General features: G+C 47.7%; 2 protein-coding genes across 7 annotated transcripts; one reads left to right on the top strand and one right to left on the bottom strand.

Annotated features, from left to right (window-relative positions):
* Positions 1–1,306: 1,306 nt before the first annotated feature.
* LOC104679942 (putative protein PTGES3L) lies at positions 1,307–13,174 on the bottom strand. Of its 3 annotated transcripts, XM_010385689.2 has the most exons (7): positions 12,647–13,174; positions 12,140–12,253; positions 11,967–12,033; positions 11,759–11,857; positions 5,167–5,256; positions 3,531–3,584; positions 1,307–2,407 (listed from the first exon to the last, which is right to left on the bottom strand). In XM_010385689.2, exons 1-7 carry the CDS (start codon positions 12,781–12,783, stop codon positions 2,372–2,374), a joined length of 597 nt encoding a protein of 198 aa, XP_010383991.1. In that variant the 5' UTR covers positions 12,784–13,174; the 3' UTR covers positions 1,307–2,371. The 3 variants fall into 3 exon arrangements, with proteins under 3 accessions (XP_010383991.1, XP_010384014.1, XP_010384004.1); XM_010385712.2 differs by lacking the exon at positions 12,140–12,253; XM_010385702.2 differs by lacking the exon at positions 11,759–11,857.
* On the top strand, positions 12,942–26,165 carry LOC115894890 (RUN domain-containing protein 1). Of its 4 annotated transcripts, none has more exons than XM_030923889.1 (6): positions 12,942–13,673; positions 18,200–18,205; positions 20,032–20,190; positions 22,756–22,954; positions 23,743–23,862; positions 24,272–26,165. In XM_030923889.1, the coding sequence occupies exons 1-6, from the start codon at positions 12,942–12,944 to the stop codon at positions 25,138–25,140; spliced, it is 2,085 nt and encodes a 694-aa protein (XP_030779749.1). In that variant the 3' UTR covers positions 25,141–26,165. The 4 variants fall into 4 exon arrangements, with proteins under 4 accessions (XP_030779749.1, XP_030779750.1, XP_030779751.1 ...); XM_030923890.1 differs by having other exon boundaries at positions 24,275–26,165; XM_030923891.1 differs by lacking the exon at positions 18,200–18,205.
* Positions 26,166–26,879: the final 714 nt, after the last annotated feature.

The raw sequence follows: 26,879 nt of genomic DNA on the forward strand, positions 1-26,879 counted from the left end.
AATTAGCCAGGTGTGGTGGCAGGCGCCTGTAATCTCAGATACTAGGGGGACCAAGACAGGAGAATCGTTTGAACCCGGGATGCGGAGGTTGCAGTGAGCCAAGATCGCGCCATCGCACTCCAGCCTGCGGGGGACAAGAGTGAGACTTCGTCTCAAAAAAAAAAGAAAACGAAAGAAAGAAAATGGTAAAAGACTAACAACCTACGTGTCCCTCAATAAGGAACCTGGGAAATTATGAAAAATACATTCAATGGAATACCATGTAGCCATGAAAAAAAATGAGTTAGATCTATATGTTCTGACTTATAAAGATCTCCAATATATATTAAATGAAAAAGGGCACAGTGCAAGATACGGATGGTATGATTCCAGTTGTGTACACACACAGACACACACATCACATTTGCTAATTATGATTAAGTTTTAATAATATACTGCATATAAATAATACATACTATATATGTTTATGTTCCATGTTATATATTGTTTTGTATATTATATAATTATACCTTAGAACTATGTAGCATAAAATAAATTATAGGTATTATAGTATTTATAATGCAGTATGGGGCCAGGGATGGTAGCTCAGGCCTATAATCCCAGCACTTTGGGAGGATGAAGCAGGAGGCTTAAGGCCAGGAGTTCGAGAGCAGCCTGGGCAAACATAGCAAGACTATGTCTTTATAAAAAATATATAATATATATATAACATGTTTTAGATATATTATATATAATATATAACATGTGTTTTATATATTATATAATATATAACATATAATGTATAACATATATAACATATTATATATATATAACATATAATATATATCTGGGTTTTTTTTTGAGATGGAGTTTCGCTCTTGTTGCCCTGGCTGGAGTGCAATGGCGTGATCTCGGCCAACAGCAACCTCCACCTCCCGGATTCAAGCCATTCTCCTGCCTCAGCCTCTGGAGCAGCTGGGATTACAGGCATGAGCCACCATGCCTGGCTAATTTTGTATTTTTAGTAGAGACAGGGTTTCTCCATGTTGGTCAGGCTGGTCTCAAACTCCCAACCTCAGGTGATCCACCCACCTCAGCCTCCCAAAATGCTGGGATTACAAGCGTGAGCCACCGTGCCCAGCCTACAAAAATATTTTTTAACTTAGTCAGGTGCGGTGTAGTCCTAGCTACCCAGGAGGCTGAGGCAGGATTACTTGAGCCCAGGATGTCAAGGCTCCAGTGAATACAAGAAAGCAAGACTTTATCTCAAACATAAATAAATAAATAAAGTTTACTTCTGAAGTAAATCCTAATAGTTTACCATGAGTTCAAGAGCAAAGTCTGTAGGCAATGTATTTATTTTGTTTAAGTTATAGTCAGTTGTACATATTAGGCACTCAAAAAATGTTTATGGACAAATGGAATAGCTGTTGAATGGACAAATAAACATAGACATTAACTAGGGTAACAATCAGTTTTAAAAGTATAAAGAGGGCCGGGTGTGGTGGCTCACACATGTAATCCTAGCACTTTGGGAGGCCGAGGTGGGTGGATCACTTGAGGTTAGGAGTTCAAGACCAGCGTGGCCAACATGGTGAAACCCCATGTCAGGTAAAAAATACAAAAAGTAGCTGAGTCTGGTGGTGTACGTCTGTGGTCCCAGCTACTTGGGAGGCTGAGGCAGGAGAATTGCTTGAATTCGGAAGGCGGAGGTTGCAGTGAGCTGAGATCATGCCGCTGCACTCCAGCCTGGGCAACAGAGCAAGACTCCATCTTGGGGGGAAAAAAGTATAAAGAGATTTCTAGAGTGTGCAGGAAGCTGAAATGGCTGGTTCTAGAGATGACAGAATTAGCTGTAAGAAATCAGAGCACAAATCTGGGCAAGAGGAACCACGCTAGCTTGGTTACTAGAGGGAGAAGAGGCTTGCCACCAGGAAAAATAAGTACAATAAGGAAACAGACAGAGAACAGTTCCTAGAGATTTATTATAATCTGTTTCTTCTTTGGCTTTTTGCTTTGCCCCATATGCACATATAATAGAGATTTCTATAATCTCCATTCTTCTTCTTTGGCTTTTGTTTTGCCACATACACACACATACTCAAATAATCAAATGGCCTAAACACAGAGATTATAAACCAATCATTAAGAAATCCGAAGCCCTACCAGTCTACCCCTCCCTGATCCTGCATCTGATGTGAGGCCATAGTCAAGTGCCTAGAAGGAAGACAAGTTTGAAGGACGACCCTTAATAAAGAGCTTCTAGGAAAGTTCAGAGGTGTCAGAGGAACTTGGTGCATAGCCAAAGCGCTGACAAAGGTCTAGGCGCTAGCTTTCCAGAACAACTGGAAAATAGCCACAGCCGCCTTCCCAGCTCTGCTGTAGTAGAAAGTTAATTACTTGTTGCATCCACACTGTCAGAATCATCCTAGAGGAAAAAAAAAAAAAAAAAAAAGACAAAGCACCTGTAGACCCTGCAAAGCAGGAACATTTGTGTTAACAAATAAACTGCTCCCTCCCTCCTGCTCTCCAAGTTTCTTTTTGTGATTTCCTACACCACCCAACCTAGGAGGCTAATATGAAGGTTTTAACTTACTTTGGATATTAAGTAAACCAATGCTACTTTGTCTTACATCAATAGTTTCCAGATTTTTTTTTTTTTTTTTTTTTTGAGACAGGGTCTTGCTTCATCACCCAGGCTGCAGTGCAGTGGCGTGATCTCAGCTCACTGCAACCTCTACCCCACAGTCTCAAGCAATCCTCCCACCTCAGCCTCTTGAGTAGCTGGGGTTATAGGCTACCATGCCTGGCTAATTTTTGTATTTTTGGTAGAGACAGGGTTTTGCCCAGTTGCCCAGGCTGGTCTCAAACTGCTGAGCACAAGCGATCCACCTGCCTTGGCCTCCCAAAGTGCTGGGATTACAGGCGTGAGCCACCACACCCACCCTAGTTTCAGAATTTTAATTAATGCGATTGCTCCTTACAGCTGTAAAGATGCTTGGCAGGGCCAGGTCTTCTCTGCGATGGAGAAACAGAGGGGGAGATGGAAAGCAGGAGGGTCTTGCTAGGGTTTTCTAAAGCCTGGAGAAGAATATTAGCCTTCCTGGGCCAGGCACGGTGGCTCACACCTGTAATCCCCGCACTTTGGGAGGCCAAGGAGGGTGGATGACCTGAGGTCAGGAGTTTGAGACCAGTCTGGCCAACATGGCAAAACCCTGTCTCTACTAAAAATACAAAAATTAGCCAGGCGTGGTGGCAGGCACCTATATTCCCAGCTACTCAGGAGTCTGAGGCAGGAGAATCGCTTGAACCCAAGAGGCAGAGGTTGCAGTGAGCTGAGATTGGGCCACTGCACTCCAGCCTGGGCGACAGAGTGAAACTCCTCCCCCATGCCCCCGCAAAAAGAATATTAGCCCTCTTGGGTCAAATTCAAATTTGGTTAACAGGCACTGAGAACTACTGTGTGCTAGGAACTGGGATAGGAGCTCTCTGGTGGGTTAATTTTCAAGGCTACAAAGAAACTGAAGGGTTGAGGGGAAGGCTTTACTTACATCCAAATCATCCATGGCAGGTGGAGGTCTCTTGGTGCTGACCTTCTTCAAAAGCTAGTGGGAAGAAAAAATAACCATAAGGGAGAAGGGAGTGAGGGAAGAACAATCTGCACACTGATGGGCCATAGAAGAATGGCTGCAGCCAGACCGGTCAGGCAACTGCTCCCATCTTTAAAACATCACTGGGGCCGGGCGCGGTGGCTCAAGCCTGTAATCCCTAGCACTTTGGGAGGCCGAGACGGGCGGATCACGAGGTCAGGAGATCGAGACCATCCTGGCTAATATGGTGAAACCCCGTCTCTACCAGAAAATACAAAAAGCTAGCTGGGTGAGGTGGCGGGCGCCTGTAGTCCCAGCTACTTGGGAGGCTGAGGCAGGAGAATGGCGTAAACCCGGGAGGCGGAGCTTGCAGTGAGCTGAGATCCGGCCACTGCACTCCAGCCTGGGCGACAGAGCCAGACTCCGTCTCAAAAAAAAAAAAAAAAATCACTGGAATGAATTTGAGAAAAGTAAATTGATCCCCTTCTTAAAAAAAATTTAAACACAAAGACACATACAGAGCATCCTCCTTACAAATCCATCCTCCTTACAAGATTGGAATCGGCTAGTGTTTTTATAACTGAAACTAAATAATATAACGACACAGTGTGTGATTTATTGGAAGCCAATGATTTATGATGTGAATTTTTATACTGCTAGTTTTAACTTCCCACGAAGTTGTCTGGCTCAAGAAAACACACACACATACACACACACACGCAGGCCAGGTTTGGTGGCTCACATTTGTAATCTCAGTGCTTTGGGAGGCTGAGACAGATCACTTGAGGCTAGGAGTTCCAGACCAGGCTGGCCAACATGATGAAACCCCATCTCTACCAAAAATACAAAAAAAATAATTAGCCAGGGGTGGTGGCGCATGCCTGTAATCCCAGCCACTCAGGTGGCTGAAGCACAAGAATCGCTTGAACCTGGGAAGCGGAGGTTGCAGACAGCTACTGCACTCCAGCCCGGGAGACAGAGCAAGACTCCATCTCAAAAAGAAAACCACACACACAGGACGGGCGCAGTGGCTCTCGCCTGTAATCCCATCACTTGGGAGGCTGAGGCAGCTGGATCACCTGAGGTCAGGAGTTCGAGACCAGCCTGGCCAACATGGTGAAACTCCCTCTCTACTAAAAAAATACAAAAATTAGCCAGACGTGGTAGTGGGCACCTGTAATCCCAGCTACTCAGGAGGCTGGGGCAAAATTGCTTGAACCCAGAGGCGGAGGTTGCAATGAGCTGAGATCGTGCCACTGCACTCCAGCCTGGGCGATAGAAAACCACACACACACACACACACACAGAAAATAGGAGAACAAGAATTACAGAAAAGTGGAAAAAGCTTCTTCAGAATACAGGCTCCACACTGAATAAGTGAATCAATGTGTATATAATTTCAATAATATTCTTTCCTCTCATCCCTATTAAATAAACATTGCACAAAATAGGTAAAGAACATCAGCATCAATGAGTAACCTGCCTAGAGAGCTTGCATATCTCTGCGTGGCCCCAGTGACAATCCTCCAGAGACATGTGTGCAGAGAAACACAAAGAATGATCAAGTGAGCAGAACACAGCAAGTTCTGTCTCTCACCTCTGCATAATGTTCCACCTGAGCCAGCTCCACCTCTTCATCCCCTTCCCAGTCTCTCCAGTTATCAAAGTCCACAGACAGCCACACTGGCTGCAAGAAGAAGCGCCAACAGTCACAGGCCAGGAGGGCAGAAGCAGGAGTGTGTGGGAGAGTGTGAGCATATGCATGGGAGCACACTTGGGGAAAAGAGGGTCAGTAGGTCCATAGTCCTCCCAACTGCACCCCTTTGACCAGCCCCCTCTAGATTCCCATGTCATCATCATCATTCACAAAGATTTACCAGGAACCTGCTAATCTACACACAAAGCTAGGCATGATAGGGTCTGAAAATCTCAGAAGTCCCACCCTCCAGCCAGGTATGGTGGCTCACGCCTGTAATCTCAGCACTTTGGAAGGCCAAGGCAGGAGGATCACAAGGTGAGGAGTTCGACACCAGCCTGGCCAATATGGTGAAACCCCGTCTCTACTAAAAGTGTAAAAGTTAGCCAGGCGTAGTGATGGGCGTCTGTAGTCCCAGCTACTTGGGAGGCTGAGGCAGGAGAATCGCTTGAACCCGGGAGGCAGAGGTTGCAGTGAGCCAAGATCGTGCCACTGTACTCCAGCCTGGGTGACAGAGCAAGACTCCATCTCAAAAAAAAAAAAAAAAAAAAGGAAGGCTGGGCGTGGTGGCTCACGCCTGTAATCCCAGCACTCTGACAGGCCGAGGCAGGTGGATCATGAGGTCAGGAGTTCAAGACCAGCCTGACCAACATGGTGAAACCCCATCTCCCTATTAAAAATGCAAAAATTAGCCAGGTGTGGTAGTGGGTGCCTGTAATCCCAGCTACTCGGGAGGCTGAAGCAGGAGAATTGCTGGAACCTGGGAGGTGGAGGTTGTAGTGAGCTGAGATCGCACCATAGCACTCCACCCTGGGTGACAGAGCAAGACTCCGTCTAAAAAAAAAAAAAAAAAAAAAAAAAAAAGGAAGAAGAAAGAAAAGAAAGAAGAAGAAGAAGAAAGAAGAAGGAGAAGAAGGAAGAAGAAGGAAGAAGAAGGAAGAAGAAGGAAGAAGAAGAAGAAGAAGAAGAGGAAGAGGAAGAGGAAGAGGAAGAGGAAGAAGAGGAAGAGGAAGAGGAAGAGGAAGAGGAAGAAGAAGAAGAAGAAGAAGAAGAAGAAGAAGAAGAAGAAGAAGAAGAAGAAGAAGAAGGAGAAGAAGAAGAAGAAGAAGAACTCCTACCCTCCAGGAGCCAATTGACTGAAGAGACAACACATCTGGAAAGATAATTGTATCATAAAGCAACATAGGAGTCAACCAACAAGACAGACATGTGCAGCCGGGCACAGTGGCTCACACCTGTAATCCCAGCACTTTGCGGGGCCAGGGTGGGTGGATCACCTGAGGTCAGGAGTTCAAGACCAGCCTGGCCAACATGGTAAAACCCCATCTCTACTAAAAATACAAAATTAGCTGGGCGTGGTGGCACATGCCTGTAATGCCAGCTACTTGGGAGGCTGAGGCAGGAGAATCACTTGAACCTAGCAGGTGGAAGCTGCAGTGAGCTGAGATCGCACCACTGCACTCCAGCCGGGGCAACAAGAGTGAAACTCTGTCACAAAAAAAAAAAAAAAAAAAAGACAAGCTGCATTCCGTGGAGTCAGAGACAACCCTTCAAGGTCCATTTTCCAAAGTTTCCACATTTATACAGGGAAGAAGTTATTCACTCCTTCATTCAAAAGATATTTATTAGTCAGGTGCAGTGACTAACACCTGTAATCCCAGCATTTTGGGAGGCGGAGGCAGGCGGATCACTTGACATCAGGAGTTTGAGACCAGCCTGGCCAACACGGTGAAACCCCATCTCTACTAAAAATACAAAAATTAGCTGGGCATGGTGGCGGGCACCTGTAATCCCAGCTACTCTGGAGGCTAACGCAGGAGAATTACTGGAACCTGGAAGGTGGAGGTTGCAGTGATTCGAGATCATGCCACTGCACTCCAACCTGGGCAATGGAGTGAGACTCTGTCTCAAAAAAAAAAAAAAAAGGATATTTATTGAATATATACTATGGCCAGACTCTCAGCTTGACACAGGGTTTATAAAAATGTTCTGGCCTGGCACAGTGGCTATCACTTATAATCGTAGCACTTTGGGAGGCCAAGGCACATCAATTGCTTGAGCCCAGGGGTTTGAGACCAGACTGGGGCAACATGGCGAAACCCCATCTCTACAAAAAATACAAAAATCAGCTAGGCATGGTGGCACATTTCTGTTGTCCCACCTGCTCAAGAGGCTAAGGTGAGAGGATTGTTTGAGCCCAGAAGGGCAAAGCTGCTGTGAACCTTGATTATGCCACTATACTTCAGCCTGAGTAACAGTGCAACATCCTGTGTCAAAAAAAAAAAAAAAAAAAAAAAAAAAGGTCAACACACTGTCCCAGCCATTTGGAAGCAAGCTGGGGAGGAAGATGTAAATAAAGCACTATAATACAGTGTGAAAAGTGTGGTGGTGGAGTTATATAGGGGACATCATGGGAACCCCAAAAGGAGTTACAGGAACCCAGGTTCCTGGAGTGGCAGGGCCTTGAAGGATACCCAGGGATGGGGTGGGTGAAGTACATGGTGACTTTTCAGGAAGAAGGTATACCTTGAGCAAAGGTACAGAGGTGAGAAACAGCCTGGTTTATGTAAAAGAAACAAAACACAACAGTCTGCTATGGCTAGAAGGTAAAGCTTGCGGCAGAGAGTATGGGATGTGGTAGTGTGTTATGTTATGGTGCCTGGATCTTAACCTAAAGGGCAGGAAATCAAAAGTTCAAACACCCAAGAGAATCAGGGAGGTAATGAAAAGGAGCAAGTGAGGTGAAGTACATGCTCCACTGAAAACTTCAACTTGAGGCATTTGGGAATGTGCATCAGTGGGGCTAGATTCTCCCATTTTTCTTTTTCTTTTTTTTTTTTTTTTTTTTCTGAGACAGAGTCTCGCTCTGTCGCCCCGGCTGGAGTGCAGTGGGGTGATCTCAGGTGACTGCAACCTCTGACTCCTGGGTTCAAGCAATTCTCCTGCCTCAGCCTCCAGAGTAGCTGGGATTACAGGCATGCGCTACCATGCTTGGCTAACTTTTGTATTTTTAGTAGAGACGGGGTTTCACCACGTTGGCCAGGCTGGTGTCAAATTCCTGACCTTGTGATCTGCCCGCCTAAGGCTTCCAAAGTGCTGGGATTACAGGCATGAGACACCGAAACTGGCCCTCGCTTTTTTTTTTTTTTTTTTTGAAACGGAGTCTCACTCTATTGCCCAGGCTGGAGTGCGGTGGTGAGATCTCAGCTCACTGCAACCTCTGCCTCTCGGGTTCAAGCAATTCTCCGCCTCAGCCTCCCGAGTAGCTGGGACTACAGGCTTGCACCACCACGTCCGGCTAATTTTTTGTATTTTTAGTAAAGATGGGGTTTTGCCATGTTGGCCAGGCTGGTCTTGAACTCCTGACCTCATGATCTATCCGCCTCTCATTTTTCTTTTTTTTTTTTTTTTTTTTTTGAGACGGAGTCTCGCTGTGTCGCCCAGGCTGGAGTGCAGTGGCGCAATCTCCGCTCACTGCAAGCTCCGCCTCCCGGGTTCCCGCCATTCTCCCGCCTCAGCCTCCAAGTAGCTGGGACTACAGGCGCCCGCCACCGCGCCCGGCTAGTTTTTTTGTATTTTTAGTAGAGACGGGGTTTCACCGTGTTAGCTAGGAGGGTCTCGATCTCCTGACCTCGTGATCCACCCGCCTCGGCCTCCCAAAGTGCTGGGATTACAGGCTTGAGCCACCGCGCCCGGCCCGCCTCTCATTTTTCAACAGAAGCTTATAGTCTGGATTTTTAGAAGATGCACATTTTTAAATGTCAGCAACTAATACAAAATTTTTAATGTCAGTAATGAGTCAAAATATTTTCTTTTTTTTTTTTTTTTGAGACAGAATCTCGCTCTGTTGCCAGGCTGGAGTGCAGTAGTGCAGTCTCAGCTCACTGCAACCTCTGCCTCCTGGGTTCAAGCGATTCTCCTGCCTCAGCCTCCCAAGTAGCTGGGATTAACAGGCACGCGTCATCACACCCGGCTAATTTTTGTATTTGTCGTAGAGATGGGGTTTCACCATGTTGGCCAGGCTGCTCTTGAACTCCTGACCTCATGATCTATCTGCCTCAGCCTCCCAAAGTGCTGGAATTATAGGCGTGAGCCACCGTGCCCAGCCAGTTTTTTTTTTTTTTTTTTTTGAGACGAAGTCTTGCTCTGTCGCCTTGGCTGGAGTGCAGTGGCACGATCTCAGCTTGCTGCAACCTCCACTTCCCAGGTTCAAGTGATTCTCCTGCCTCAGCCTCCTGAATAGCTAGGACTACAGGTGTGTACCACTATGCCCAGCTAATTTTTTGTATTTTTAGTAGAGATGGGGTTTCACTGTGTTGTCTGGGCTGGTCTCGAACTCCTGACCTCTAGCAATCCACCTGCCCCTGCCTCCCAAAGTGCTGGGATTACAAGTGTGAGCCACCACACCCAGCCTTAAAATAATTTTTGACAATGTAAAGATTAAAACAGGCTGGGCAGGGTGGCTCACACCTGTAATCCCACCACTTTGGGAGGCCGAGGTGGGCGGATCACGAGTTCAGGAGATCAAGACCATCCTGGCTAACACGGTGAAACCCATCTCTACTAAAAATACAAAAAATTAGCTGGGCGTGGTGGCAGGCACCTGTAGTCCCAGCTACTTAGGAGGCTGAGGCAGGAGAATGGCGTGAACCTGGGAGGCAGAGTTTGCAGTGAGCCGAGATCACGGCACTGCACTCCAGCCTGAGCGACAGAGCAAGACTCCATCTTAAAAAAAAATAAAAAAAAAAAAGATTAAAACAAATCTGAGAGCCAGATCCAGCTATCAGGCAGTCAGTTTTCAACCTTTAAAGAGGATACATTGGAGGGCCTTAAGTGGGAGAGTGTCAGGGTCAAATATGTTTTAGATAGACCATGCTGGGGGCAATGCAGAGGATGGACTGAAAATGAGACTAAAAATACCCAACAAACTTCTCACCATATGTTGGATGAGGCTTAAACTAGGAAGAAATTAAGTAGTGAATTCATTAATATTTAGGAGTCAGTAGAGCCTGGTTATAAGCCACTAATAGCAATAACAAGATTAATCAGGGGCAGGTATGGTGGCTCATGCCTATAATCCCAGCACCCTGGGAGGCTGAGGCAGGCGGATCACCTGAGGTCTGAAGTTTCAGACCAGCCTAGTCAACATGGCGAAACCCCATCTCTACTAAAAATACAAAAAATGGCCAGGCACGGTGGCTCAGGCTCGTAATCCCAGCACTTTGGGAGGCCGAGGCGGGCGGATCACCTGATGTCAGGAGTTCAAGACCAGCCTGGCCAACATGACAAAACCCTGTCTCTACTAAAACTACAAAAATTAGCTGGGCATGGTGGCAGGCACCTGTAATCCCAGCTACTCAGGAGGCTGAGGCAGGAGAATCACTTGAACCCAGGAGACAGAGGTTGCAGTGAGCCGAGTTCACGCCACTGCACTCTAGCCTGGGTGACAGAATGAGACTCTGTCTCAAAAAAATACGAAAAATTAGCTGGGTGTGGTGGCGCACGCCTGTAATCCCAGCTACTCAGGAGGTTGAGGAAGGAGAATCGCTTGAATCCGGGAAGTGGAGGTTGCAGTGAGCTGAGATGGTGCCATTGCACTCCAGCCTGGGCAACAAGAGAAAAACTCCGTCTCAAAAAAAGAAAGAAAGAAAGAAAGAATAAGACTGATCAAGTAATTTCTACAGTGGAAACTACTTCTGGGACTGGAATATAAAAAAACAAGAATTGGCCAAGGCTGGGTGCCATGGCTCATGGCTGTAATCCCAGCACTTTGGGAGGCCGAGGCAGGCGGATCAACTGGTCAGGAGTTTGAGACCAGCCTGGCCAACAAGTTGAAACCCCGTCTCTGGCTGGGCACGGTGGCTCAAGCCTGTAATCCCAGCACTTTGGGAGGCCGAGACGGGCGGATCACGAGGTCAGGAGATCGAGACCATCCTGGCTAACCCGGTGAAACCCCGTCTCTACTAAAAAATACAAAAAACTAGCTGGGCGAGGTGGCGGGCGCCTGTAGTCCCAGCTACTTGGGAGGCTGAGGCAGGAGAATGGCGTAAATCCGGGAGGCGGAGCTTGCAGTGAGCTGAGATCCGGTCACTGCACTCCAGCCTGGGCGACAGAACGAGACTCCGTCTCAAAAAAAAAAAAAAAAAAGAAACCCCGTCTCTACTACAAACAGAAAATTAGCCAGGTGTGGTGGCACATGCCTGTAATCACAGCTACTCGGGAGACTGAGGCAGGAGAATCTCTTGAACCTGGGAGGTGGAGGTGTAGTGAGCCGAGATCATGCCATTGCACTCTAGCCTGGGCAACAAGAGCGAAACTCTGTCTCAAAAATAAAAATAAAAATAAAAATAAGAGAGACTAATACAGTTGGGGAAAAAAAGATTAGGCAGGACTTGGTGAGTGATTGAATGTTGGCTGGAAAGGAGGCAAGGACAATCCCAGCTCTAACCTGGGTACATGGAGAGAAGGAGCAGGCCACTTTCCATACACCTACCTTGATATCCTCCTTGGTAAGCCGGGGCCAGGCCACCTTTTCCTTCCATTTCCTCACAAAGCAAGTAATAGAGCGGGAAGAGCGCTTATCCTGGGAGTCCTGCCAGATAGAGAGCCTCATTCTTAGGGTCTGGGGTTTAGAATTAATCTCCAGTTTCCCTGGGCAGCCCGGTTTCCACCCAGACCTTACTGTCCCATCTCACCCTTACCGTGGAGTTCACTTTGGCATAGAACTCAATCTCGTTGTACAACTCCACTCCATCGACATTCTTGCAGCTGAGGAGATAATGAAGCTGAGGAGATGCAGAATACTCTGTCTGGGGACATTAGGAGAAGAGGGAGGTTCCTGGGAAGCCAGGCCCTCAGAGGGGAGGGCCACTACCTGAACACAATGCGGTGATCCTCAATAAGCACGTGGACATCGGTGCTGTCCTCCACACAAAACTCCATGAACACATACTTGGGCCTGTCATACCACAGGGTCCGGGCGTGCTGCCTAAAGATAAGTTGAGTTGGGGCTTCATAGGGGTAGGAGAGGGAAGACTGAGGGCATTTGGGAAAGATGGAAGCAGGAGACTACCCAGGGATGTTTGATGCCACAGTTTTTTCAAAGTGGAGCTAAATGGGACAGAAGGGGTGAAAGGGAAGGGAATGACAGGAGTGGGTGGGTGTGTGAGTGTGAACCTGGGAAGAATAGAACGTGCCAGACTAGGAAAGTAGGAGGTCAAGGAGAACATTCAGGTCACACCTTCCCTCACCCCACAGTTACAGAGACCAGGGGTCTGGGGCTCCCATGGGGCCTCACAGAACCTGGAGCGCCCAGAAGACCTGGAGCAGGGAATCTCCAGGGAAAAGGGCCAGGGGGAGCACCGGAGCCGGAAACACTCACCGTGCCATTGCGGCTCCCGCTCCAGGGTGGCATTTAGAGTTCCAGGCAGGGGCCGCTATCTTTAGATCCTGGGGACGCCCCCAGCAGCTGCCTCCCCTTATATGGTCGGGAGAACAGTTGAGAGGAACAGAGAACATGACCTGGAAGCCAAGGGATCTGCACTCTGGAGATACTCTGGGAGAGCTTAATCCTTGCAGCCCTTCACCCTGGGGTCTTCAGAAACGCACAGACTAGGAATAGACAATCCATCTGCTGGAATCAGGGCAAAGGCTGCCCTAGACGCTACACGCAGGGAATGACTTTTCCCCGGTATCATTCACCTGTTTCTCCAACGCTGTGTGCTCAGTGTCTGATTCACAATAGGTGCTCAATAAAACATTATTGTCCTGAATTAAATCCCCCGGGAAAGGGCGCCCTCGGGGACTTCGGAACTTCAGGCCCCGCCCACCACTCCTCTGGGGTTCAGGCCAACACGCCGTTGCCATGGCAGCAGGGGGCGCGGTTGACGTGCTGCGGGGTTTCCGGGAAGATGGCGGCTGTCGAAGCGGCTGCAGAGCCGGTAACGGTGGTGGCGGCTGTTGGGCCAAAAGCGAAAAACGAAGAGGAGGAGGAAGAGGAGCCGCTGCCACCGTGCGAGGCGGTGCGCTGGGCCCCGGTGGGGGCGGTGGCGGAGGCCGGGCCTGGAGCAACTGCGTTTTTCGAAGAGACGGCGGCCGAGGAGCCTGGCGCTGTCCCGGGCTCCCCGCCGGATTCGCCGGGCCGGACGCTGCGGCGGCTGCGGGCAGAGCGGCGGCGGCTGGACTCGGCGCTGCTGGCGCTGTCCTCGCACTTCGCGCAGGTGCAGTTCCGCCTGCGACAGGTGGTGCGCGGGGCGCCGGCGGAGCAGCAGCGCCTTCTGCGGGAGCTCGAAGACTTCGCCTTCCGCGGCTGCCCTCACGTCCTAGGTTACGAAGGGCCCGGCGACCCCGCCAGCGATGAGGGCGATGGGCTGCCGGGAGACCGGCCACGGTTGCGGGGCGAGGACCAGGTAAGCGGTCGGAGCCGGGCCGCGAGGGATATGGGAATAGGGGAGTCGTGTGGGTGGCAATCTAGACCCGGATGATGGTGCATGAGAGGAGAAGCCTCCCCGACTCGGTTGGTGAGTACGTGTGTCGGAGACCAGGAGACTGGAGTGCGGGGCCGGCTGAAGGGCAAGAGGACAGAGGCCTGGAGAACTGAAGGTGAGCGGTGTGCACGAAAGATGTGGAGAGATGCCGGTGCGTGATGACGTGAGGGGTAGAGGAGCGGTGAGCGAAGTGAGTCGTTCAGAGGGCAGCAGAGCAGCCAAGAGCAGTGCTGCGCCCACTCACCTTTCCCTCACGTATCTAAGTCTTGAACACTTACGCTGCTAGAGGACCCCGACTCCGGGGATTGGGAAAATTGGCAAAGGAAAGGACAGTGAGTTGGAATCCATGGAAATTTAGGTTAACTCCCTGTCCCTGCTTTCCTGAAATCTAGGCAGTCTTTACACTTCTCTGGGTGGGAGTTTGGGTTAACAGCAGGGTCTCTTAGTAACTGAAATAAACACAACTCTTGATTATATAAATTTCCTAATGTTGGAATTTTTCTTTTTTAAGAGACGGGGGGGGGGTCTTGGTATGTTGCCCAGGCTGGTCTCGAACTCCTGGTCTCAAGCCATCCTCCCGCCTCAGCCTCAGGACTACAGGCGTGTGTTACCGTGCAGGCTATAATGTTGAAATTTTTAAACTCTTCCTCCATCCTGATGAATCATTAGGTATTCTGAATGAGGTCCTCTGGTAACTGACAAGATCGATTCAGTGTGCCTACCCCAGAAGTAGTGAAACTATGTATAAGACACCAGGTAAACGTTTCCTTACAAGCTTTGCATCTCTGGAAGTGCACAAAGTGCTGGCTTTATTGGAAGTATTGAGGTACACTGCCTTTTCACTTTATTTATTTATTTGTTTGTTTATTTTTGAGACAGGATCTCACTCTGTCACCTAGGCCAGAGTGCAGTGGCGCAATTTCGGCTTACTGCAACCTCTGCCTCCTGGGCTCAAGCAATCCTCCTGCCTCAGCCCCCCCAGTATCTGGTACTACAGGTGTTTGCCACCACACCCAGTTAATTTTATTTTTTGTTAAGACGGGGTTTCACCACGTTGCCCAGGCTGGTCTTGAACTCCTGAGCTCAAGCGATCTGCCCTCCTTGGCCTACCAAAGTGCTGGGATTATAGACGTGAGCCACCATGCCCCATCCTTTTTCACCTTTTTATCCTTCAAACTACAATCTACTTGTGGCTTTCTTCCTACTTACATTGGTTTTAGCCAAGCAGATTTATCAAGCAGATAATGATCTGTTTATTTTAATCTGAACTGTTTCCAGTGCAATCCTGTGTTTACTGTTCCACCCTTCTCCGTTGGTGAGTATGTGTGTCAGAGACCAGGTACCTACAACTCCTTACGCAAGAAGCACCCACCTCAAACTGCCAGATTTAAGGGCTAGAAAGGAGTTGACAGCACCAAAGGTTCTAAGTGATAAGAAACTCTGTTCATTTTCACCTTCAGGAACACTAGGCCAACCCCATTTTCCATGATGTGATTATGACACATTGCATGCCTGTAGCAACATCTCATGTACCCCATAAATATATACACATATTACGTACTCATAAAAATTAAAAACTAGCTGGGCGCGGTGGCTCACGCCTGTAATCCCAGCACTTTGGGAGGCTGAGGTGGGCAGATCACCTTAGGTCAGGAGTTCGAGACCAGCCTGACCAACGTGATGAAACTCCGTCTCTACTAAAAATACAAAAAAAAAAAAAAAGATTAGCCAGATGTGATGGCGCATTTCTGTAATCCCAGCTACTGGGGAGGCAGAGGCAGGAGAATGGCTTGAACCTGGGAGGCGGAGGTTGCCATGAGCCAAGATTGCGCCATTGTACTCCAGCGTGGGCAACAAGAGCGAAACTCTTGTCTCAAAAAAAATAAAATAAAAAATAAAAGGTAGACTGTGTGCAGTGGCTCGTGACTCTAATCCCAACACTTGGGAGGCAAAGGCTGGAGGAGGATCACTTGAGCCCAGGAGTTGGAGGCTGCTGTGAGCTATGATCATACCACTATGCTCCAGCCTGAGTGACAGAACAAGACTCTGTCTCAAAAAGAAAAACAAACATTGTACCACCTTAAAAAAAAAAAAGTAGTGCTTAATTCACCTACAAGTTGTAATCTTGTATTTATACATTGACAGGTGAACAGGTAGGACCAGAGTAGGAGATATCATTTAACTGAATGATTTACTTCTTACCACTTACCTTTTTTTCTCTCTCTTTTTTTTTTTTTTTTTTTTTTTTTTGAGACAAGTTCTCACTCTGTTGCCCATGCTAGAGTGCACTGGCATGATCAGGACTCACTGCAGCCTTGACTCCCAGGCTCAATAGATCCTCCCACCTCAGCCTCTTGAGTAACTGGTACCATAGGCGAGCACCACCATGCTCCACTAGTTTTTTGTATTTTTTTGTAGAGATGGGGTTTTGCCATATTGCCCAGGCTGGTCTTGAACTCCTGGGCTCAAGCAAGCCACCCACCTTGGCCACCCAAAGTGCTGGATTACAGGCATGAGCCACTGTACCCAGCCAAATTTTTTTTTTTCCTTGAGACAGAGTCTCACTCTGTCACCCAGGCTGGAGTGCAGTGGCACCATCTTGGCTGACTACAACCTCCGCCTCCTGGGTTCAAGCGATTCTCCTGCCTCAGCCTCCTAAGTAGCTGGGACTACAGGCACCCATCACCACGCCTGGCTAATTTTTGTATATTTAGTAGAGACAGGGTTTTGCCATGTTGGCCAGGCTGGTCTCGAACTCCTGGCCTTGAACTCCTGACCTCATAATCTGTCCGACTTGGCCTCCCAAAGTGCTGGGATTACAGGCATGAGCCACTGCGCCTGGCCCTAGATTTTTATTTTCCACTCTTTTGCCCAGGCTGGTATGTGGCAGCATGATCACAGCTCACTGCATCCTCCACCTCCTGGGCTCAATCCATCTTCCCAGCTCAGCCTCCCAAGTAGTTGGGACCACAGGCGCTTACTACCATGACTGGCTAATTTAAAAAAAAATTTTTTTTTGTAGAGGTGGGGATCTCCCTATGTTGCCCAGGCTGGCCACTGCACCTGGCCCCCAATTTTTTTTTTTTTTTTCTTTTTTTTTTTTTTTTTTTTTGAGACAGAGTCTGGCTCTATCACCCAGGCTGGAGTACAGCAGCACATCTCAGTTCACTACAACCTCTACCTCCTAGGTTCAAGCTATTCTCCTGCCTCAGCCTCCCTAGTAGCTGGGACCGCAGGCATGTGCCACTATCCCTAGCACAATTTTGTATTTTGTGTAGAGACAGGGTTTTGCCATGTTGGCCAGGCTGGTCTCGAACTCCTGACCTCAAGTGATCCACCCACCTTGACCCCAGATATTTTAAAACAATATTTTCTTTTATCTTACTTCATACTGGAAATGATTTGTGTTATTTCCTGCCTTGCACCAGAGCTCATTGTTCTCTCTTGTTTGCCCATACTCCAGCAAATAGCATACTGTAGCTACCATGGCAAGTGACAGAGTTCAACAGACTTGGTCATGAAAATGTAATCAGAATTTATGGCTGATTTCTTTGTTCCCTGACATCATAAAGTTGGGAAACAGTGAGAACAAAAACAAAGACTTTTCCCCAGTTCTTTCTCCTTGGGCTGGTTAGACAACTTTCTCCACTCAGAGGTCATTATTTGGAATTTGTCATTCTTTTCTTTTCCTTTTTTTTTTTTTTTGACACAGAGTCTTGCTGTGACACCCAGGCTGAAGTGCAATGGCATGGTCTCGGCTCCCTCCAACCTCCGTTCCCCAGGTTCAAGCCATTCTTCTGCCTCAGCCTCCCAAATAGCTGGGATTACAGGCACGTGCCACCACACTGGGCTAGTTTTTGTAGAGACGGGATTTCACCATGTTGGCCAGGCTGGTCTCGAACTCCTGACCTCAGGTGATCTGCCTGCTTTGGCCTCCCAAAGTGCTGGGATTACAGGCGTGAGCCACTGCGTTCGGCCATACTTTTCTTAATTCAGTTCGGTGACATACAACAAATGCATGTTGAGCGCTTATCTTGTGCCAGACACTGTGCCTGGCATTTGTGGTTCAAAGTCAAAACCTTTGTCTTTAAGGAGTTCATAGACTAGAAGAGACAGAATCCTAAACAAATAATGTGATATGAGCTAGACTAGAAGTGTGTACAAACTCTAGAGGAAATGTTTAGTTACGCCTGGGGAAATCGGGAAACCTCTTAAAGGAGAACTAGGCCTTCACCAAATGGGGAAGGGGGACAGGGTTCTAACAATACGCAACTGTACTCTGAAAGGATCACAGAGAGACTGTCCTGAGAAAAGGCTTGCTTTCATGTTGAGCAAAGCTAAAGCAAGAGGATTGCATTTTAAATACTTAAAAAGTTAATTTGTTGTTTTCTTTTTCTTTTTTCTTTTTTTTTTTTTTTTTTCATCTCTCTCATTACTTACTTCTTGAGGGCTTGGTAAGTACCATTTTAAGGTTAAATGTAATACCCTGTAGACTTCTAATTTAAGACGCAGCCTTACCCCTACAAATGATCTGCTGGTTTTGTTTTTTGTTTTTGAGACTCAAGAAAGACAAGGAAGAATCAGTGTTTGAGAATATTAAAATAAGGAGTCACTAGTCAGCAAAACTACAGATACTTTTTTTAAGAAACATTGTTACCTTCCCATCGCCATTATGTGGCTTTTGGATTTTTTTCACTGCCTTAGGCACTTGCCTTTTACTCTTTTGTTTTTGTTTTTGTTTTTTTGAGACAGAGTCTCGCCCTATTGCCCAGGCTGGAGTGCAGTGGTGAAAACAAAGCTCACTGCAGCTTCAACCTCCTAGACTCAAGCGATCATCTTGTCCCAGCCTCTTGTGTGACTGGGACCACCATGCCACCACGCCTGGCTAATTTTTTTTTCTCTTCGAGACAGGGTCTTGCGAAGCCTTGACCTCTTGGGCTTAAGCAGTCCTCCCGCCTCAGCCACTCAAGTAGCTGGGACTACAGGCATGCACCACCATGCCCAGCTAATTTTTAGAAATTTTTTTGTGGCGATGAAGTCTCACTGTGTTGCCCAGGGTGGTCTTGAACTCCTGGGCTCAAGTGATCCTTTTGCCTTGGCCTCCCAAAGTGCTGCGATTACAGGCGTGAGACACCACTCCTGGTGCATTTGATTCTTTTGATTTTGCAGAAGTGGTCTATCATACATCAAAGGGACTTTGGTGAACCTTAGGAAAGCTGGTTATGAGTTTTTTTTTTTTTTTTTTTTTTTTTGAGACGGAGTCTCGCTGTGTCGCCCAGGCTGGAGTGCAGTGGCGCGATCTCGGCTCACTGCAAGCTCCGCCTCCCGGGTTCCCGCCATTCTCCCGCCTCAGCCTCCGAGTAGCTGGGACTACAGGCGCCCGCCACCGCGCCCGGCTAGTTTTTTGTATTTTTAGTAGAGACGGGGTTTCACCGTGTTAGCCAGGAGGGTCTCGATCTCCTGACCTCGTGATCCACCCGCCTCAGCCTCCCAAAGTGCTGGGATTACAGGCTTGAGCCACCGGGCCCGGCCGGTTATGAGTTTTAAAGCCTCTCTCCACACCCTTACCCCAGATTCTTTTGCAAAATTTGGCTGCACAGAGTAATCAGGAGTTGTGTTATGGTAACTGGCTGTGGAGCATGGCATGTCTTAATTCCTAGAAGGGTATCTTAGCTGAGATAGGTTGTCTCTACCCTAACTAGACCTTTGTAGGGAAAAGCCTCATTGTATTCATATCCTATTTCCAATGAGGGACAGATAGTTTCTCTTTTTTTTTTTTTTTTTTGAGACGGAGTCTCGCTCTGTCGCCCAGGCTGGAGTGCAGTGACCGGATCTCAGCTCACTGCAAGCTCCGCCTCCCGGATTTACGCCATTCTCCTGCCTCAGCCTCCCAAGTAGCTGGGACTACAGGCGCCCGCCACCTCGCCCGGCTAGTTTTTTGTATTTTTTAGTAGAGACAAGGTTTCACCGTGTTAGCCAGGATGGTCTCGATCTCCTGACCTCGTGATCCGCCCGTCTCGGCCTCCCAAAGTGCTGTGATTACAGGCTTGAGCCACTGCGCCCGGCCCCTATAGTTTCTTAAAGAAAACACCCATTTAACAAATTGCCTAGGATGAAATAATTATTCTTACTTTTCAATCTATCATATGAATTGTATATTTCATTTGAGTTATTGGAAACATCTTATATTTTATTGGTCATGACTGGCTCGAGCAGATTGTTAATGTGCCCTGAGTTTTCCTTTTCCTGCATAATAGACCCAATTGTTTTCTTGCCTTAGAGTGAGCAGGAAAAACAAGAGCGTCTGGAAACCCAAAGGGAGAAGCAGAAAGAACTGATACTACAGCTGAAGACCCAGCTAGATGACCTGGAAACATTTGCCTATCAAGAGGGCAGTTACGACTCGCTGCCACAGTCCGTGGTGTTGGAAAGACAGCGGGTGAGCAGACCCCAGAGGCACCTCCACCACTGCCCAAGGTTAACTTGTCCCTTCCGGCATTCCCAGGGCATCCTCTTTCAGCTCAGTTCTCCTTGGGCCTCACTGAGAATCCCTCTGCTGCCCAAATCAAAGGGAAATTTTACTACTATAAGGAGCCATTCTTTGCTCATACATGGAAAACACAGGTTCCAAAGTTTTATAATATGATAATTGGGCTCTTTCTTTTTGGTGGTTGTAATTAATAATAGAAATAAGAATATGACAATAATTTCATTTGATCACTTAAAAAATTCTACTTGGGCCCATTATACAATGTAATCTAGCTTTTTTGTTTTGTGTGTTTTGTTTTTTTTTTTGAGATGGAGTTTCGCTCTTGTTGCCCAGGCTGGATTGCAATGGCGCCATCTCAGCTCACCACAACCTCCGCCTCCCGGGTTCAAGCAATTCTCCTGTCTCAGCCTCCCAAGTAGCTGGGATTACAGGCACGAGCCACCATGCTGGGCTAATTTTGTATTTTTAGTAGAGACGGGGTTTCTCCATGTTGGTCAGGCTGGTCTTGAACTTCCAACCTCAGGTGATCCACCTGCCTTGGCCTCCCAAAGTACTGGGATTACAGGCATGAGCCACCGTGCCTGGCCGTAATCTAGCTTTCTCCTACTACTCACCACCTTTTGATAAACATGCCAGGAATCCAGACTGATTTTAATACTGTATTTATTTATGTAAGACCTGGGTAGACAGGTAAATCTGCTGGTGGAGGTACAGTTATAACCTCCCCTGCATGTTTCTCTACCCCTGTACTGTGGCTGTTTTTCTGGCTGCTCTGGAGTTTATGTTGTCAGAATTTATTTATTTATTTATTTATTTATTTATTTATTTTTTGAGACAAAGTCTCAGTTTGTCACCCAGGATGTAGTATAGTGGCATGATCCTGGCTCACTGCAACCTCCGCCTCCAGGGTTCAAACGATTCTCCTGCCTCAGCCTCCCGAGTAGCTGAGATTATAGGCACCTGCCACCATGGCCGGCTAACTTTTGTATTTTTAGTAGAGATGGGATTTCACCATGTTGGCGAGGATGGTCTTGAGCTCCTGACCTCAAATGATCCACCCACCTTGACCTCCCAAAGTGCTGGGATTACAGGTGTGAGCCATCACACCCAACCTATTATCAGAATTTTAAATTGTTCCTAATAATGTCACTAGGGTATTTTGCACCTTGATATTTTATAGAGATTTTTCTTTAGTTGCCTACAGTAGGGCAAGAAGGGATAAGAAGGATTAGAAATTAAGAAAAATTGGCCAGGCACAGTGGCTCACGCCCGTAATCCCAGCACTTTGGGAGGCTGAGGAGGGCATATCACGAGGTCAGGAGATCAAGACCATCCTGGCTAACATGGTGAATCCCCATCTCTACTTAAAATACAAAAAATTAGCTGGGAGTAGTGACGGGCGCCTGTAGTCCCAGCTACTAGGGAGGCTGAGGCAGGAGAATGGCGTGAACCCAGGAGGTGGAGCTGGCAGTGAACCGGGTCGCACCACTGCACTGTAGCCTGGGTGACAGAGCGAGACTCCATCTGAAAATAAATAAATGAATAAAAGTAAGAAAAATCGGCTGGGTGCGGTGGCTCAAGCCGATAATCCCAGCACTTTGGGAGGCTGAGGTGGGAGGATCTCTTGAGGCCAGAAATTTGAGGCCAGCCTGGGCAACATAACAAGACCCCGTCTCTATGAAAAATTGAAAAATTAACCAGGTGGTAGCGTGTGTCTATAGTCCCAGCTATGGGGGAGACCAAGGCAGAAGGATTGCTTGAGCACAGGAGTTTGAGGTTACAATGAGCTATGATCACATTACTGGACCCTAGCCTGCGTGACTGAGCAAGACCCTGTCTCTTAAAAATCAGTGTATATTGGCCGGGCGCAGTGGCTCAAGCCTGTAATCCCAGCACTTTGGGAGGCTGAGACGGGCAGATCACAAGGTCAGGAGATCGAGACCATCCTGGCTAACATGGTGAAACCCCGTCTGTACTAAAAAATACAAAAAACTAGCTGGGCGAGGTGGAGGGCGCCTGTAGTCCCAGCTACTCGGGAGGCTGAGGCAGGAGAAGGGCGTGAACCCGGGAGGCGGAGCTTGCAGTGAGCTGAGCTCTGGCCACTGCACTCCAGCCTGGGTGACAGAGCGAGACTCCGTCCCAAAAAAAAAAAAAAAAATCAGTGTATATTCTCCTTGTGTGAAGCCTTTAGAGCAACTAAGGTTTGTTGGATCATCAGCCACTTTGGATTTTTCATACTGTTGTTCTTCTGAGTGAAATCTGACTAGCCTGGTAGAAATTTACTGTGAGTGGGAGGATCCATTTTTATCAGAGAACTAAGAGTTCTTTTACTTTAAAAGTAGAGAGTCTGTGTTCTTGTCTTGATCAATCAGCAGTTAAGTCATTTTCTTTCACAAATTTAGAGGTCTGTTTTTTTACTTCCATTTAAGGACAGAAGACATACTTAGATTCTCCTCCCTAACCCTCTCCCTAAAAATTTCCAAAGGGTGTGCTCATTGCTTGTGATCTTGATAGGTGATCATAGATGAGTTAATAAAGAAACTGGACATGAATCTGAATGAGGACATCAGTTCCCTGTCCACTGAAGAGCTTCGTCAGCGCGTAGATGCAGCGGTGGCTCAGATCGTCAACCCAGCCCGAGTCAAAGAACAGTTGGTTGAGCAACTAAAAACTCAGATCCGAGACCTCGAGATGTTCATCAACTTCATCCAAGGTTAGATGTCATAATAATTATATTCTGAGTACTAGTAAAAAGGTGCCAATTCTGGGGTGTTTTTTTTTTTTTTTTTTTGGAGACAATGTTGCGCTCTGTTCCCCGGCTGGAGTGCAGTGGCGCAATCTTGGCTCACGGCAACCTCCTGCGCAATCTTGGCTCACAGCAACCTCCGCCTCCCAGATTCAAGCAATTCTCCCGCTTCAGCCCCCCGAGTAGCTTGGATTACAGGCTTCCGCCACCACGCCTGGCTAATTTTTGTATTTTTAGTAGAGACGGGGTTTCAGTCTCTACTAAAGAGAGTAGAGACTGTTGGCCAGGCTGGTCTCGTACTCCTGACCTCAAGTGATCCGCCTACCTCAGCCTCCCAGAGTACGGGGAACTACAGGCATGAGCCACCACACCCGGCCAAAAGGTGCCAATTCTTGATGTACTATTTAAGAGGCTTGATGGCTTAGTAGGGGAGACAGCATTGGCAGAGTAGAAAGAGCATGGGTTTCAGAATCAGATAGTTAAAATCTCCACTCTCCTACTCATTGGTTTTATGCCCTTGAGCATGTTACTAACCTCTTTAGTCTTACTCTTGTCATCCATAAAATGATTCATGGTTCATTCACTTAGCAAATATTTATTGAGCCAACTACTGTATGCCACTCCTCATTTTACACAATTAAATAGGACAAGATTTTGTGAAATTCTTGTAATAGGCACCATTAAGTATTATTTTTCCTTTAAAGATCTGCCATAAAGAGCTAAATAAGTGTCTCTTCTATAATTTCTGATTCCAGATGAAGTGGGAAGCCCCTTGCAGACAGGTGGTGGACACTGTGAGTGCAAGGCCGGTGGGAAGACAGGAAATGGCTGCAGCAGAACAGGCAGCAGCAGACCGCCTCCAGGAAACAGCAAAAGTAAGTGTAGTTTCCAGAACAGGCAAATCTCTAGAGACAGAAAGTAGATGAGTGGTTGCCTAGGGCTTGGGTGTGCTGAGGAGAAGAGGGAAATGAGAAATGCTGATGGTATGGAATTGCTTTTGGGGAGGATGAAATATTCTAAAATTGATTGCAGTGACAGTTATACAATTCTGAATATATTAAAAACCACTGAATTAACACTTAAATGGGTGAATCATAGGGTATGTGAATTATATCTCAATACAGCTATTATTAACCTAAAAAAGGAGGCCCAGCTACATCCTGGGTGGCTCTTGCCTTCATGTGAGACCCAGCATGTGGCTCAGACTGATCTCAGCCTGAGATTTGTTGAGTGTAGCTCCGTGCCATCATGGCCTCTCACTAATGAGCCATTGTCTTTTCTAAGCAGCAAAGGCAGAGGATGTGAAGAAAGTCCGGGAGACAGGGCTGCACCTGATGCGGCGAGCGCTGGCAGTGCTCCAGATCTTTGCTGTTAGCCAATTTGGTTGTGCCACAGGCCAGATCCCTCCAACCCTGTGGCAGAGGGGCCAGGCTGACAGAGACTACTCTCCCTTGCTGAAGAGGCTGGAGGTGTCAGTGGACAGAGTGAAGCAGCTAGCCTTGAGGCAGCAGCCACACAACCATGTCATCACCTCTGCCAACCTCCAGGACCTCTCTCTGGGAGGCAAGGATGAGCTGACTATGGCTGTGCGGAAGGAGCTGACAGTGGCCGTAAGGGACCTGCTGGCCCATGGACTGTATGCCTCCTCCCCAGGGATGAGCCTTGTTATGGCTCCTATTGCTTGTTTGCTGCCAGCCTTCTCCTCGGCCCCTCAGGCCATGCACCCCTGGGAGCTCTTTGTAAAGTACTACCATGCTAAGAACGGCCGAGCTTATGTGGAATCCCCAGCCCGGAAGCTCTCCCAGTCCTTCGCCCTTCCTGTTACGGGAGGCACTGTTGTGACCCCCAAACAGAGCCTGCTGACAGCCATTCACATGGTGCTGACAGAGCACGACCCTTTTAAGCGCAGTGCAGACTCAGAATTGAAGGCTTTGGTGTGCATGGCACTGAATGAGCAGCGTCTGGTGTCCTGGGTGAACCTCATCTGCAAGTCTGGGTCACTCATCGAGCCTCACTACCAGCCCTGGAGCTACATGGCACACACAGGCTTTGAGAGCGCCCTCAACCTGCTCAGTCGCCTCAGCAGCCTCAAGTTTAGCCTCCCTGTAGATCTGGCTGTGCGCCAGCTCAAAAACATCAAAGATGCCTTTTGATGAGAGTGCCCTAACCCCAGACAAGCTCCTTGCTCAGTAGGAATAGATGTGTTAGTCTTCCAGCATAGGAGCAAGGAATCAAAAGTGGGGTTAAAGGCTTTTTTGTCAGACCCTGCTCAGGCAGTTGGCCAAATGAGTGCAAAGTCTGTTTTCCCCACCAGCTTAGCATCTCGGAAAGATGTGCTGGAGAGACCCTCTTGTTAAGAAGTTTCTGCCAGGCCGGGCGCGGTGGGTCACGCCTGTAATCCCAGCACTTTGGGAGGCTGAGGTGGGCGGATCACAAGGTCAGGAGTTTGAGACCATCCTGCCTAACACGGTGAAACCCCGTCTCTACTAAAAATACAAAAAAATTAGCCAGACATGGTGGCAGACGCCTGTAGTCCCAGCTACTTGGGAGGCTGAGGCAGGAGAATGGCGTGAACCCGGGAGGTGGAGCTTGCAGTGAGCCAAGATCACGCCACTGCACTCCAGCCTGGGCAACAGAGCGAGACTCTGTCTCAAAAAAAAAAAAAAGGTTCTGCCCTAGTTTGTACCCACAGTATACGTGTGGGCACTTGTGCTTGAACCTCTATTAAAGGAATCAGGCCAGGCATGGTGGCTCACGCCTGTAATCTAAGCACTTTGGGAGTCTGAGGTGGGCAGATCACCTGAGGTCAGGAGTTCAAGACCAGCCTGGCCAACATGGCAAAACCCCATCTCTACTAAGAATACAAAAAATTAGCTGGACGTGGGTGGCACACGCCTGTAATCCCAGCTACTCAGGAGGCTAAGGCCGGAGAGTCGCTTGTGCCCAGGAGGTGGAGGTTGCAGTGAGCCGAGATTATGCCACTGCACTTTAGCCTGGGCAACACAGGGAGACTCCATCTCAAAAAAAAGAAGACATTCAACTTGAGGCTCCTGTTAGTTGAGCTATCTTCTTTCACTTGAAGCAGGTTTGAGAGGCCAAGGCCAGAATTTAAGTTCCTTTTATGAATAGATTTCCCTTTCTTTCTGACCCCAAGGTCAGAGGAGACTATATATTCCATTTCTGCCTATAAGACTAGGAATGGGAATATCTGAAACAACATTTCTAGGGTGGTGACCACAGGTTGATTTTAATATGAGTCTTTTTTCTCGTAGAGGTAAGAAGTAAAATCTTGCTGACAAGGTAGTCCTCACGGCACAGACAATGGGCTTTCTGTTTATGAGGGGTGAGAACCATGTTTGTTATTATGTTCTTTAGCAAGTAAACATTCTCTGCTTACCTCCCAGCAAGACTAACACAGTCTTTAGAAGTAAATATATTCAAGACAAACGAGAAATCCTGGCTACCCAAGTTGAGTATGTACAGGAATACAAAATCGGTAACCAGCAGCTGTTCCTCAGGTGTGACTCACTGGCACCACTTGTCCTGGAGGCTGGATGGTGGAGGACATCGGTTATAGGTACTGCAGCGGAGATAGGTGCCACAGGAGGATAGGAACTACAGCAGATCACTGTTTCCCGACGAACAGAGGGAGGAGTATCTCATTGCGAAATAGACTCTAGAGTGGTTCTATTTGGTCTTCAGTATTTTAGCCTCTTTAGTTCACATTTGTCATGCAGCTTGTGGTGAGTGCTGCTCTAGGACTGGCCAAAGATGGGCAAAATGGATCACTCCGGACCACTACTAATTCAGCATTATTTTCATGTCTTAAAATTGCCACCTGCACTTTGTTTCTGCACTATTTTGTAGTGCATTTTAACTTAAATTTTTTTCC

The sequence above is a fragment of the Rhinopithecus roxellana genome, chromosome 19, assembly GCF_007565055.1.
Source record: "Rhinopithecus roxellana isolate Shanxi Qingling chromosome 19, ASM756505v1, whole genome shotgun sequence".
In the NCBI taxonomy this organism is placed as follows: Eukaryota; Metazoa; Chordata; class Mammalia; order Primates; family Cercopithecidae; genus Rhinopithecus; species Rhinopithecus roxellana.

Excerpts from the sequence above, each read along its gene's own strand:
- LOC104679942 (XM_010385689.2), bottom strand. The coding sequence starts at position 12,783 with ATGTTCTCTGTTCCTCTCAACTGTTCTCCCGACCATATAAGGGGAGGC. Across the intron at positions 12,034-12,139 it reads GATCACCGCATTGTGTTCAG|CTGCAAGAATGTCGATGGAG; the intron begins GTAGTGGCCCTC and ends TTATCTCCTCAG. Across the intron at positions 2,408-3,530 it reads CTGCCATGGATGATTTGGAT|GATGATTCTGACAGTGTGGA; the intron begins GTAAGTAAAGCC and ends TTTTTCCTCTAG.
- LOC115894890 (XM_030923889.1), top strand. The coding sequence starts at position 12,942 with ATGACTTTTCCCCGGTATCATTCACCTGTTTCTCCAACGCTGTGTGCT. Across the intron at positions 22,955-23,742 it reads GTTCATCAACTTCATCCAAG|ATGAAGTGGGAAGCCCCTTG; the intron begins GTTAGATGTCAT and ends TTCTGATTCCAG. Across the intron at positions 23,863-24,271 it reads GCCTCCAGGAAACAGCAAAA|CAGCAAAGGCAGAGGATGTG; the intron begins GTAAGTGTAGTT and ends GTCTTTTCTAAG.